The sequence below is a fragment of the Lonchura striata genome, chromosome 38 (assembly GCF_046129695.1).
Source record: "Lonchura striata isolate bLonStr1 chromosome 38, bLonStr1.mat, whole genome shotgun sequence".
NCBI classification, from domain to species: Eukaryota; Metazoa; Chordata; class Aves; order Passeriformes; family Estrildidae; genus Lonchura; species Lonchura striata.
Genome location: NC_134640.1, coordinates 2,876,245 through 2,887,954, shown reverse-complemented (window position 1 = coordinate 2,887,954; position 11,710 = coordinate 2,876,245). Strand labels below are relative to the sequence as shown.

Sequence of the window (11,710 nt, the reverse complement as noted above, 5' to 3'; positions counted from 1 at the left end):
TTTTGGGGAGGTTTTGGGGGTCCCGGGGGGGATTTTAGGGGTTCCTGGGGGTTTTTGGGGGGTTCTGGGGTGTGTTTAACGCCAAGACCCCCCCCCCCCCAATTCCCGCCGCCCCCTCCCCAGACGAGCCCAGGCTCGGGGGGGTCGCGGCTCCTTTATTGGGGGGGGTCCCGCGGCTCCGCGCGCCGGAGGCAGAACCTGGGGGCGGGGCAAGGGGCGGGGCTTAGCGCGGCTGGCCACGCCCCGAGTGGGTGGAGTCACACCGGTGGGCGTGGCTTCTCCCAACGCTCCGAAACCCCTAAAAAATCCACCCGGGACCCCCAAAAACACCCCTGGGATTCCCAAAATCCTCCTGGGACGCCCAAAAACCCCCCCGGGATCCCTAAAATCCTCCAGGACCAGCCAAATCCCTCCAGAACTCCCCAAAATCCCCTCGAGACCCCCCAAAAAACCCGTGGGATTCTCAAACTCCCACCGGGCCCCCCCAAATCTCCCCCGGGACCCCCAAAATCCACCCACAAATCCCCCAAAAGCCCCCTAGAACTCCACGAAATCACCCCGAGAACTGGGACCCCCCAAAAATCTCGAGACCCCCAAAAAACCCCCTGGGATTCACAAAATCTCCCCCGGGCCCCCCCAAACTCCCCCCGGGCCCCCCAAACTCCCCCCGGGCCCCTCCAAAATCCTTCCGGGCCCCCCCAAACTTAATCCAGGACCCCCCAAACTCCCCCCGGGCCCCCCCAAAAATCTTCCCGGGCCCCCCAAAATCCCCCCGGGCCCCCCAAACTCCCTCCAGGACCCCCCAAACTCCCCCCAGGACCCCCCAAACTCCCCCCGGGCCCCCCAAAAATCCCTCCAGGACCCCCCAAACTCCCCCCAGGACCCCCCAAACTCCCCCCGGGCCCCCCAAACTCCCTCCATGACCCCCCAAACTCCCTCCAGGACCCCCCAAACTCCCCCCAGGACCCCCCAAAATCCCCCCAGGACCCCCCAAACTCCCCCCAGGACCCCCCAAACCCCCCGGCCCGCCCGGGCTCACCAGGCGATGCCCGCGGCCACCAGCGCTGTCGCGATAGTCGTGACGGCGATAGCGGCGACAGCGGCCGGGGGGAGCCCCGCGGGGGCGGCCGCGGGCGGCGGGGCCGCGCCCGGGACCCGCGGGCGGGGCACAACTGCGGGGGGCGGTCAGTGCTGGGGCGGGGGTCCCGGGGGGTCCCGGGGGGTCCGGGGATTTTGGGGATTTTTAGGGGATATTTTGGGGATTTTTAGGGGATATTTGGGGATTTTTAGGGGATATTTTGGGGGTTTTTAGGGGATATTTGGGGATTTTTAGGGGATATTTTGGGGGTTTTTAGGGGATATTTTCGGGGTTTTTTGGGAATTTTTAAGGGATATTTTCCGGAGAATTTTGGGGACATTTCGGGAATATTTTGAGGATCTCCCGGGAATATTTCGGGAATGTTTTGGGGGTGTTTAGGGGATATTTTGGGGGAAAATTTCGGGATATTTACGGGATATTTTGGGGGTATTTTAGAAATATTTAGAGGACGTTTTGGGGATGTTTCAGGGGTATTTAGGGGACATTTCAGGGACATTTCGGGGACATTTTGGGGGATGTTTCAAGGACATTTCGGGGTCATTTAGGGAATATTTCGGGGAAGTTATGGGGACATTTCGGGGATTTTTTCGGGATGTTTCAGGGGCATTTAGGGGATGTTTCAGGGATGTTTAGGGGACATTTCGGGCGCGCTCCGGGGCTCACCGGTGACGTTGAAGCTCAGCTGCGAGCCCACCTCCCCGCCGGGGCCCCGCATCAGGCACCGGTAGCGCCCGGCCGCCGCCGCCGCCGCCTCCTTCCACACCAGCACCGGCTCGGGGCCGCTCCGCAGCAGCCGCTCCGCGGGCGGGGGGCGCGGCGGCTCCGCGGCCGCCCCCCGGTTTTGGGGAGGGGGCTCGGGGGGCTCCGGGCCCGCCCCGGCCTCTGCCAGGCCCTGGAAGGGAGAGGGGGAGAGAAAAGCGGGGTGGTTTGGGGGTTTTTGGGTTTGTCGGGGCGGGCCGCGAGGGTCCCGGGCGGAATTTGGGGAGGGGGCTCGCCTCACCCGGTAGAAGTTGTAGGTCTTGGCGCCGTGCGACGCCCCGTGCCAGGGCAGGGCGCAGTCCAGCACCAGGTCCTGCCCCTCCTCCACCCACAGCTGCCGCTCTGGGGGGTGGGGGGAAAGGGGCTGAGACCCCTCCCCAAATTCCCCCCCCCGGGTTAACCCCCGGCATCCCCCTCCCCAATTCAGGAGCCCCGCGACGCCCAAATATTGCCCGCGTGGGATCTCTCCCCGAGCCGAAATAGCCCCCAGAAATTCCCCCGAGACCCCCCCAAAAATCCCCTCAAGACTCCCCAAAAATTCCCCCGGGACCCCCCAAAATCCCCTCAAGACTCCCCAAAAATCCCCTCGAGACCCCCCCCAAACTCCTCCCGACCACCCAAAGTCCCCCAGGACCCCCTAAAATGCCCCCGGACACCCCAAAATCCCCCAAGGACCCCCCCTAAATCCTTCTGAGGACTTCTTGGGACCCCCCCAACCCCTCGGAACCTCCCCAGACCCCCATGGGGAGCCCCTGGGACCCCCCAGACCCCCCAAAACCCCTCAGACCCCCCAGACCCCCGTACCCCCGCAGTCCACGCCCCTGTTGCAGGCGAAGTGGGTGAGGTTGCAGAAGATGCACTCGATCCACAGCACCTCCATCCGCCCTGGCGGCGATTTTGGGGGGTCTTGGGGTCACCTGGGGAGTCCGGACCCCCCAAATCCCCCCAACCCCCCCCGAGCCCGCTTACCGCATTCATTGGGGCAATAAACTGCAAAAAAAAAGGGGAAAATTGGGTTAAAAAGGAGGATTTTGGGGGGTGGGATTGGGTTTTGGGGGTTCCAGATGAGTTTGGGGGATCCCAGAGGGGTTTTGGGGGTTCTGAGTGGGTTTGGGGGGTCTCAGGAGGTATTTTGGGAGTCCCAAAGGCGTTGTAGGGGGTCCCAGGGAGGATTTTAAGGATTCCCAGGGGGATTTGGGGGAGATTTGGGTAGGGGTTCCAAGGGCGAACTTCGGGAGGGATTTTGGGTGTCCCGAGGGAGATTTTGGGGGGTCTCGGGGGGGATTTTGGGGGTCCCGCAGCCCACCCTGGCTCTGGAATCGCCTCATCAGCCGCTCGAAGTCCTCCTTGATCTCGCGCATGGCCCAGAGCAGCTCCTGGTAGATCTGATTGTCTGTGGGGGATTTGGGGCGTTTTGGGGCGTTTTGGGGCGTTTTGGCTATTGGGGGAGGGTCCCCCCGAGGCGAACCCCCCCGCCGGGATCAGCAATTAACACCCCAAATAATGGCACTGGGCTCTGGGGTTAATGAGACCCAAAAAATGAGATTAAAAAAAAAAAAATCACAAAAATTAACCCCAAAAATCTCACTAAGTGACCCCAAAAATCCCAAATTTGGGGTCACTGTGGGAGGGCTTTGAGTGACCCAATGAAGCTGCAATTAAGGCCATTAAGCTCCAGAATTAACGACCCAATAAATCCCAATTTTAAAAAAAAGAATTAAGCCCAAATAAAGCCCCAAAAATGACCCAAATTAAAGCCCAGTAAATGACACGATTAAAACCCAATAAAAAAACAATGAAACCCCAAGAAATCCCCAAGAATCCCCCACATTAAAGCCCAATAAAAACTCAATTATACCCCATAAAAACCCAAATAAACCCCAATAAAAAAACCCAATTAAACCCCAATTAAAATCCAATTAAACCCCAATAAATCCCTGCAAAATGACCCAATTAAGCCCCAGTACATGCCCCAATTTTTGGGGTCACCTTTGACGTCCTGGGCCATGACCCGGGCCAGCGTCCGGCGGAAATTGATTGAGGCCTCGTCCAGGGTGGCCTGGTCTGGGGGGCCGGGGGGGTCAGACCCCCCAAATCCCTGCCCCAAATTCACTAAATCCCCCAAATCCCTGCCCCAAATCCCCTCTTTCCCCACCTCCGGTTTTTGGGGTGAATTTGGGGGGCCCCAGGGAGGTCTGGGGGTTTTTGGGGGGGTTTGGGAGGGGATTTGGGGGGTCTGGGGGAGGGATTTTGGGAGGATTTGGGGAGATTTGGGGTCTCGGTAGCACAGGATGGATTTGGGGCCCCGGGGAGGTTTTGGGGTCCCGGGGAGGTTTGGGGTCCCGGGATGGATTTGGGGTCCCAGGATGGATTTGGGGTCCCGGGGAGGTTTGGGGTCCCGGGATGGATTTGGGGTCCCGGGGAGGTTTTGGGGTCCCGGGAAGGTTTTAGGGTCCCGGGGAAGATTTGGGGTCCCGGGATGGATTTGGGGTCCCGGGGAGGTTTTGGGGTCCCGGGGATGTTTTGGGGTCCCGGGGATGTTTTGGGGTCCCGGGGAGGTTTTGGGGTCCCGGGGAGGTTTTGGGGTCCCGGGATGGGTCTGGGGCTCCCCGGTCAGACCTAACGGAATTAGGGGAGGGTCGCACTGACCGATGACCCCCATGAAGCTGCGGGGGTCCCGGGGAGGTTTGGGGTCCCGGGGAGGTTTTGGGGTCCCGGGGAGGTTTTGGGGTCCCGGGATGGGTCTGGGGCTCCCAGGTCAGATCTAACAGAATTAGGGGAGGGGTCGCACTGACCGATGACCCCCATGAAACTGCGGGGGTCCCGGGGAGGTTTTGGGGTCCCGGGAAGGTTTTAGGGTCTGGGGGAGGTTTTGGGGTCCCGGGGAGGTTTTGGGGTCCCGGGGAGGTTTGGGGTCCCGGGGATGTTTTGGGGTCCCGGGGAGGATTTGGGGTCCCGGGATGGATTTGGGGTCCCGGGATGGGTCTGGGGCTCCCCGGTCAGACCTAACAGAATTAGGGGAGGGTCGCACTGACCGATGACCCCCATGAAGCTGCGGGGGTCCCGGGGAGGTTTTGGGGTCCCGGGGATGTTTTGGGGTCCCGGGGAGGATTTGGGGTCCCGGGATGGATTTGGGGTCCCGGGGATGTTTTGGGGTCCCGGGATGGGTCTGGGGCTCCCCGGTCAGACCTAACGGAATTAGGGGAGGGTCGCACTGACCGATGACCCCCATGAAGCTGCGGGGGTCCCGCGGCAGCCGCGCCAGCCCCAGCACGCCCCGCAGCACCAGCGTGCCGAGGCGGCCGCGCCCGCCCGGCTCGTCGGGCAGCGCCCGGCGCAGGAACGGCCCCAGCAGCTCGGCCAGCGCCGCCGCCGCCGCGGGGTCGCACAGCACGCAGCCGCCGACCCCGGGCGGCGCCCCGAGCCGCGGCGGCCCGAGCCACAGCGGCCCGAGCAGCGCCAGCAGCAGCGCCCCGAGCATCGCCCGAGCACCGGGCAGCGGGCACGGCACCGAACCGGGCACCGGGCAGCGAGCAGCGAACACCGGGCACCGGGCACCGAGCAGCGAACACCGGGCACCGGGCAGCGAGCAGCGAACACCGGGCACCGAGCAGTGAACACCGGGCACCGAGCAGCGAACACCGGGCACCGGGCAGCGAGCAGCGAACACCGGGCACCGAGCACCGAGCAGCGAACACCGGGCACCGGGCACCGGGCACCGGGCACCGAGCAGCGAACACCGGGCACCGGGCACCGAGCACCGGGCACCGGGCACCGAGCACCGAGCCGGGCACCGGGCACGGCACCGAACCGGGCACCGGGCAGCGAACACCGGGCACCGGGCACCGGGCACCGGGCACCGAGCACCGAGCCGAGCAGCGAGCAGCGAACACCGGGCACCGGGCACCGAGCAGCGAACACCGGGCACCGAGCAGTGAACACCGGGCACAGAGCAGCGAACACCGGACACCGGGCACCGGGCACCGAGCACCGAGCCGGGCACCGAGCAGCGAGCACCGAGCCGGGCACCGAGCACCGAGCAGCGAGCACCGAGCCGGGCACCGAGCCGGGCACCGAGCAGCGAGCAGCGAACACCGGGCACGGCCCCGGGCACCGAGCACCGAGCACCGAGCACCGCCCCGGGAACCGAGCACCGAGCACCGCCCCGGGCACCGCGCCGGGCACGGGCCGGGCACCGAGCACCGAGCACCGGGCACCGCCCCGGGCACCGCACCGAGCACCGGGCACCGCCCCGGGCACCGCGCCGGGCACGGGCCGGGCCCGCCCCGCGGCTGCGGCCGGTAACGGCGGCAGGCGGCCGGTAACGGCGGGGAGGGGGGAGAATTGGGGGGGTTTTGGGTGGTTTGGGGGCTGTTTTGGGGGGTCCTGAGGAGGTTTTCGGGGGATTTAGGGGGGTTCGGGGGGAATTTGGGGGGTCCTGGGGGGTTGGGGGTGTTTTGGGGGGTCCTGAGGAGGTTTTGGGGGGATTTGGGGGTTTTGGGTGGTTCTGAGGAGGTTTTGGGGGGATTTAGGGGGGTTCGGGGGGAATTTGGGGAGTCCTGAGGAGGTTTTGGGGGGATTTGGGGGGAATTTGGGAGGTTCTGAGGGAGGTCTGGGGGAATATGGGGGCAATTTGGGGATTCGTGAGGGAGTTTTGGGGTGGTTCTGAGGGGTTTTGGGGCGGTTTGAGGGGTCCTGACAGGGTTTTGGGGGAGTTTCGGGGTGGTTTGGGGGAAGGTTTGCGGTGGTTTGCGGGCGCTTTGGGGGGTCCTGGGGGCTCTTGAGGGAGTTTTGGGGTGGTTTGGGGGGAATTTGGGGTGTCCTGGGGGTATTGGGGGTCCTGATGATGTTTAGGGGGGGGTTGAGGGGTCCTGAGGGGGTTTTGTGGGAAATGGAGGGGTTTGGGGGGGTTTTGGGGGGAATGGAGGGGTCTGAGGGGGTTTTGGGGTAGGTAGCGGTCTGGACAACGCCGGTGAGGGCGAATTTGGGGCGAAAATCGGAGATTTTGGGGCACCGGGAGGGCTTCGGGGTCGGTATCGGCCGGACGCTTCCGGCAGCGGAGATTTTGGGGAGCGGCGGCGGGTTTGGGGTTTGGGGCGGGTTTGGGGAATTTTGGGCGGATTTTGGGCGAATTTCGGGCGAATTTCGGCGATTCTCGAACTCGGTCCTGGCGCCCCCTCACGCCAAGCCCCGCCCCCCTCGGCCTGTGATTGGCCGGAGCTCAGCGGCGGTGCCTTTCGATTGGCCGAGAGCGGGGGCGGTGGGAGGTGCTGATTGGCTGCGGCTGAGGGCGGTAAACGGCAGGAGGACGCTGATTGGCTGCTTTGCGGGCGGTGGGCGGGGAGGGGGAGGGCCGGCCGTCACGTGCCGCGGGTGTCACGTGGATCGCGCGCGGAGCGGCCTCAGGTGGGTGAGGGGGAGGGGGCGAGGGGGCGAGGGTCACGTGACCTCGCCCAGGTGTGCCCAGGTGTGCCCAGGTGTGCCAGGAGTGTGCCAGGGGTGTGCCAGGGGTGCCAGGGGTGTGCCAGGAGTGTGCCAGGGGGGCGCCGTGACCCCCGGTGGCCTCCCCCAGGTGTCACGGGTCACTCAGGTGTCCCTCATGTGCTGCAGGTGCCCCCAGGTGTGCCCAGGTGTGCCAGGGATGTGCCGTGACCCCCGGTGATCTCCCACAGGCGTGCCCCAGGCGTGTCCCAGGAGGTTACACGTGCCCCAGGTGTGCTGAGGTGTGCCCAGGTGTGTCCCAGGCGTGTCCCAGGTGCCCCCACGTGCCCCCAGGTGTGCCCAGGTGTGCCCAGGTGCGCCATGGCCGCCGCCCGCCCGGGCTGGCCGCTGCCCGGCTCCTCGGCCCTGCTCGTCTGCGACCTCCAGGAGCGATTCCGCGGCTCCGTCGCCGCCTTCCCGCAGATCGTGGCCGTGGCCGCGCGCCTGCTGCAGGTGGGGACCCCAAAACACCCTAAAAACGGCCCAAAATAACCCCAAAAAACACCCCAAAATACCCCCTAAACCATCCCAAAATACCCCAAAAACAACGCCAAAATATCCCAAAAACAACGCCAAAAAGCACCCCAAAACCATCCCAAAATACTCCAAAAATAACCCCAGAAACAACCCCAAAAACAGCCTAAAATACCCCAAAAACACCCCAAAAAGGACCACAAAAACAACTCCAAAAACAACTCCAAAAACACCCCAAAATATCCCGAAAAACAACCCCAAAATACCCCCAAATACCCCAAAAACAACCCCAAAAACAACTCCAAAACCACCCCCAAAATATTTCAAAAACACCTCAAAAAATACCCCAAAAACACCCCAAAAACCACCCCCAAAATACCTCAAAACCTATCCCAAAAAAAACCTCCAGAACATCTCAAAATACCCCAAAAACACCCCAAAAACCTCCCAAAATCCCAAAAAAAATCACAAAAACATTGCACAAATATCCCCCAAAATTCACACAAAAAAATCACCAAAAAATCCCAAAAGAATCATCAAAAAAATCCCCAAAAAGTCACGCAAAAATCCTTGAAAAATCACAGAAAAACCACAAAAAAAAAAAAAAAAACAGAAAAAAAATCACCCAAATTAGGAAAAGAATCACACAAAAAAAATCACCAAAAAAATCACAGAAAACCCCAAAAAAATCCCAAAAAATCCCAAAAAAATCCCCAAAAAGTCTGAAAAAATCCCCAAATCCCCAATTCTCCGCAGGGCTGCCGCATCCTGGGCGTGCCGGCGCTGGTGACGGAGCAGCGCCCGGAGGTTTTGGGGCGCACGGTGCCGGAATTGGGGGCGCAGGATCTGCCCCGGGTGCCCAAAAGCGCCTTCAGCATGGCTGGGGCGGCCGCGCCCCTCCTGGGGGACCCCAAAATCCGCTCGGTGCTGCTCTGCGGCATCGAGGCGCACGCCTGCGTGCTGGTGAGCGCCCCAAAACCCGGGGTTGGTTTGGGGGAGCCCGAATCGAAGAGTCTGGGGGGGAACCCCAAAATCGGGGAGTTTGGGGTGGGGAGGGAACCCCGAAATCGGGGAGTTTGGTTTGGGGAGGGAACCCTGAAATCGGGGAGTTTGGGGGAGTTTGGGGGGGAACCCCGGAATCGGGGAGTTTGGGGTGGGGAGGGAACCCTGAAATCGGGGAGTTTGGTTTGGGGAGGGAACCCCAAAACTGGGGAGTTTGGGGGTGGTTTGACGAGGGAGCCCAAAACTGGGGAGTTTGATTTGGGAAGGGAACCCCGAAATCGGGGAGTTTGGGGGAGTTTGGGGGGGAGCCCCAAATAACCTGGGGGTTTTGGGGAGGGAAAACCAAAATCCAGGAGTTTAGGGGGAGTTGTGGGGAGAGAACCCTAAAAACCCAGGGGGTTTAGGGAGGGAACTCCCCAAAATTGGGGAGTTTTGGGGGGTCCTGGATGGGGTTTTTGGGAGTGAACCCCAAAATCGGGGAGTTTTACAGCTTCTGGGGAGTGAACCCAAATACTGGGGAGTCTGGGGGGTCCTAGATGGGATTTTGGGGAGGGAACCCCAAAATTGGGGAGTTTGGGTAGTTCTAGATGGGATTTTGGGCAAAAAACCCCAAATTTTGGGGGTGATTTGGGGAGGATTTGGGGACTCCCGGAGGAGTTTTGGGTAGGAATCCCCCAAATTTTCAACCCGCGATTTTTTGGGGACCCCCAAATTCCCCAAACACCCCCCCCGGAGCCCCAAATTCCCCCCCAAATTTGGGTTTTGGCAGCAAACGGCGCTGGAGCTGCTGGCGCGGGGGCTGGAGGTGCACGTGGCGGCCGACGCCGTCTCCTCGCGCAGGTTTGGGGCCAATTCCGCCCGTTTTGGGGTTTTCGGGGAGCCCCGCGGCCCTCGGGGGTGCCGGGGGGTCGGGAGGATTTGGGGGGATTTGGGGGGGATTTTGGGGGGTCTCGGGTGTGTTTGGGGAGTGGTCCCAGGGATGATTTGGGGAGGGGTCCCAGGGGTGATTTGGGGGGTCTCAGGTGTAATTTGGGGAGGGGTCCCGGCCAGATGAGGTGAATCTGGGGAGGGGTCCCAGCCAGCTGTAATTAATTTGGGGAGGGGTCCCAGCCAGGTGAGGTAAATTTGGGGAGGGGTCCCAGCCAGGTGGAGCGGGCTCTGGGGGCGGGGTTTGGGGGTCCCAGGTGTAATTTGGGGAGGGGTCCCAGCCAGGTGAGGTAAATTTGGGGAGGGGTCCCAGCCAGGTGGAGCGGGCTGTGGGGGCGGGGTTTGGGGGTCCCAGGTGAATTTGGGGAGGGGTCCCAGCCAGGTGAGGTGAATCTGGGGAGGGGTCCCAGCCAGCTGTAATTAATTTGGGGAGGGGTCCCAGCCAGGTGAGGTAAATTTAGGGAGGGGTCCCAGCCAGGTGGAGCAGGCTGTGGGGGCGGGGTTTGGGGGTCCAGGTGTAATTTGGGGAGGGGTCCCAGCCAGGTGGAGCGGGCTCTGGGGGCGGGGTTTGGGGGTCCCAGGTGTAATTTGGGGAGGGGTCCCAGCCAGGTGGAGCGGGCTCTGGGGGCGGGGTTTGGGGGTCCAGGTGTAATTTGGGGAGGGGTCCCAGCCAGGTGGAGCGGGCTCTGGGGGCGGGGTTTGGGGGTCCAGGTGTAATCTGGGGAGGGGTCCCAGCCAGCTGTAATTAATTTGGGGAGGGGTCCCAGCCAGGTGGAGCGCGCCCTCGCCCTGGCCCGCATGCGCCAGGCCGGCGCCTACCTGAGCACCTGCGAGAGCCTCCTGCTGCTGCTGCTGCGAGACTCCGCCCACCCCAAATTCCGACAGGTGAGCGGCCACGCCCACCGGCCACGCCCATCATGGCCACGCCCACCCAGCCACACCCACCTGGCTGTGAAACCCCGCCCACAAAAGCGTTAATTAGGGCCCGGTTAATGGGTTAATTAGGGGTTAGTAAAGGGGCGCTTATGTGGTTTGGTAGAGTTAATAAGAGATTGGTTAATTAGGGGCCAGTGAACTCACTAATGAGGTTTAAGGGGGTTAATTAGCACTAATTAGCCCTAATTACCCCTGCAGATCCTGCCGCTGATCAAGGAGCCCCCGCCAGACACGGGGCTGATCCTGGGGGGGCCCCTGGGGGTGTTGGGGGAGCCCTGAGACCCCAAAATCCCCCCAAATCAGCCCAAAAAATCCCCCAAAATCAGCCCAAAAATCAGCCCAAAAATCCCCAAAAATCAGATCAAAAATCCCCCAGAATCAGCCCAAAAATCCCTCAGAATCAGCCCAAAAATCCCCCAAAATCAGCCCAAAAATCTTCGTCAGTTTGGGGAGTGTCTGAGCCCCCAAAATTTCCCAAAATCAGCCCGAAAATCCTCCTCAGTTTGGGGAGCGTCTGAGCCCCCAAATACCCCCACAATCAGCCCAAAACCCCCCAAAATCAGCCCAAAATTCCTCCTCAGTCTGGGGAGGGTCTGAGCCCTCCAAAATTCCCAAAATCCCCCAAAATGGGGTCAATAAACGCTGCCTCCCCCCCAAATTCAGAGGTTTTTATTTATTTATTTATTTATTTATTTATTATTTTTGGTAAGTGGGCATGGCCTATTCCGATTAGCCCCGCCCCCTCTGGGCGTGGCCTCACAAGCCCCGCCCATTCCGCTATCACCCGCCACCTTGGCCACGCCCCCACGTTTGATTGACACTTGGGCCCCGCCCCTTCCCCCTTTTCTTAATGAACCCCGTGCGAGTGGGCGCTGGCCACGCCCCCACTCCCCCATTGGCTGCGCTCAGCCAATCAGCGCTCGCCTATCGCCCCCCGCCCCCCCCCCCCCAGCCGCTCCGTCCTGCGGGGGCTTCGCGCCGGCACCGCGACCCCCAAAACCCCCCAAAATTTCCCCAAAATCCCCCCAAATC

At 61.9% G+C, this 11,710-nt stretch overlaps 1 protein-coding gene and 1 long non-coding RNA gene across 2 annotated transcripts; one reads left to right on the top strand and one right to left on the bottom strand.

Moving 5' to 3' along the window:
• Positions 1 to 135: 135 nt before the first annotated feature.
• On the bottom strand, positions 136 to 1,123 carry LOC144248157 (uncharacterized). The gene is made up of 2 exons (XR_013341545.1): positions 1,040 to 1,123; positions 136 to 198 (listed from the first exon to the last, which is right to left on the bottom strand). It is a non-coding gene; the product is annotated as an uncharacterized LOC144248157 (long non-coding RNA).
• Positions 1,124 to 7,644: 6,521 nt separating this feature from the next.
• On the top strand, positions 7,645 to 11,336 carry ISOC2 (isochorismatase domain containing 2). Its single transcript, XM_077789888.1, has 5 exons — positions 7,645 to 7,792; positions 8,570 to 8,776; positions 9,585 to 9,655; positions 10,510 to 10,627; positions 10,877 to 11,336. Exons 1-5 carry the CDS (start codon positions 7,661 to 7,663, stop codon positions 10,955 to 10,957), a joined length of 609 nt encoding a protein of 202 aa, XP_077646014.1. The 5' UTR covers positions 7,645 to 7,660; the 3' UTR covers positions 10,958 to 11,336.
• Positions 11,337 to 11,710: the final 374 nt, after the last annotated feature.

What these genes read in the sequence shown, in the direction of transcription:
- ISOC2 (XM_077789888.1), top strand. Translation starts at nt 7,661, where the DNA reads ATGGCCGCCGCCCGCCCGGGCTGGCCGCTGCCCGGCTCCTCGGCCCTG. An exon ending in AGGCGCACGCCTGCGTGCTG is followed by an intron (nt 8,777 to 9,584) that starts GTGAGCGCCCCA and finishes GGGTTTTGGCAG; the next exon opens with CAAACGGCGCTGGAGCTGCT. An exon ending in CCCACCCCAAATTCCGACAG is followed by an intron (nt 10,628 to 10,876) that starts GTGAGCGGCCAC and finishes TTACCCCTGCAG; the next exon opens with ATCCTGCCGCTGATCAAGGA.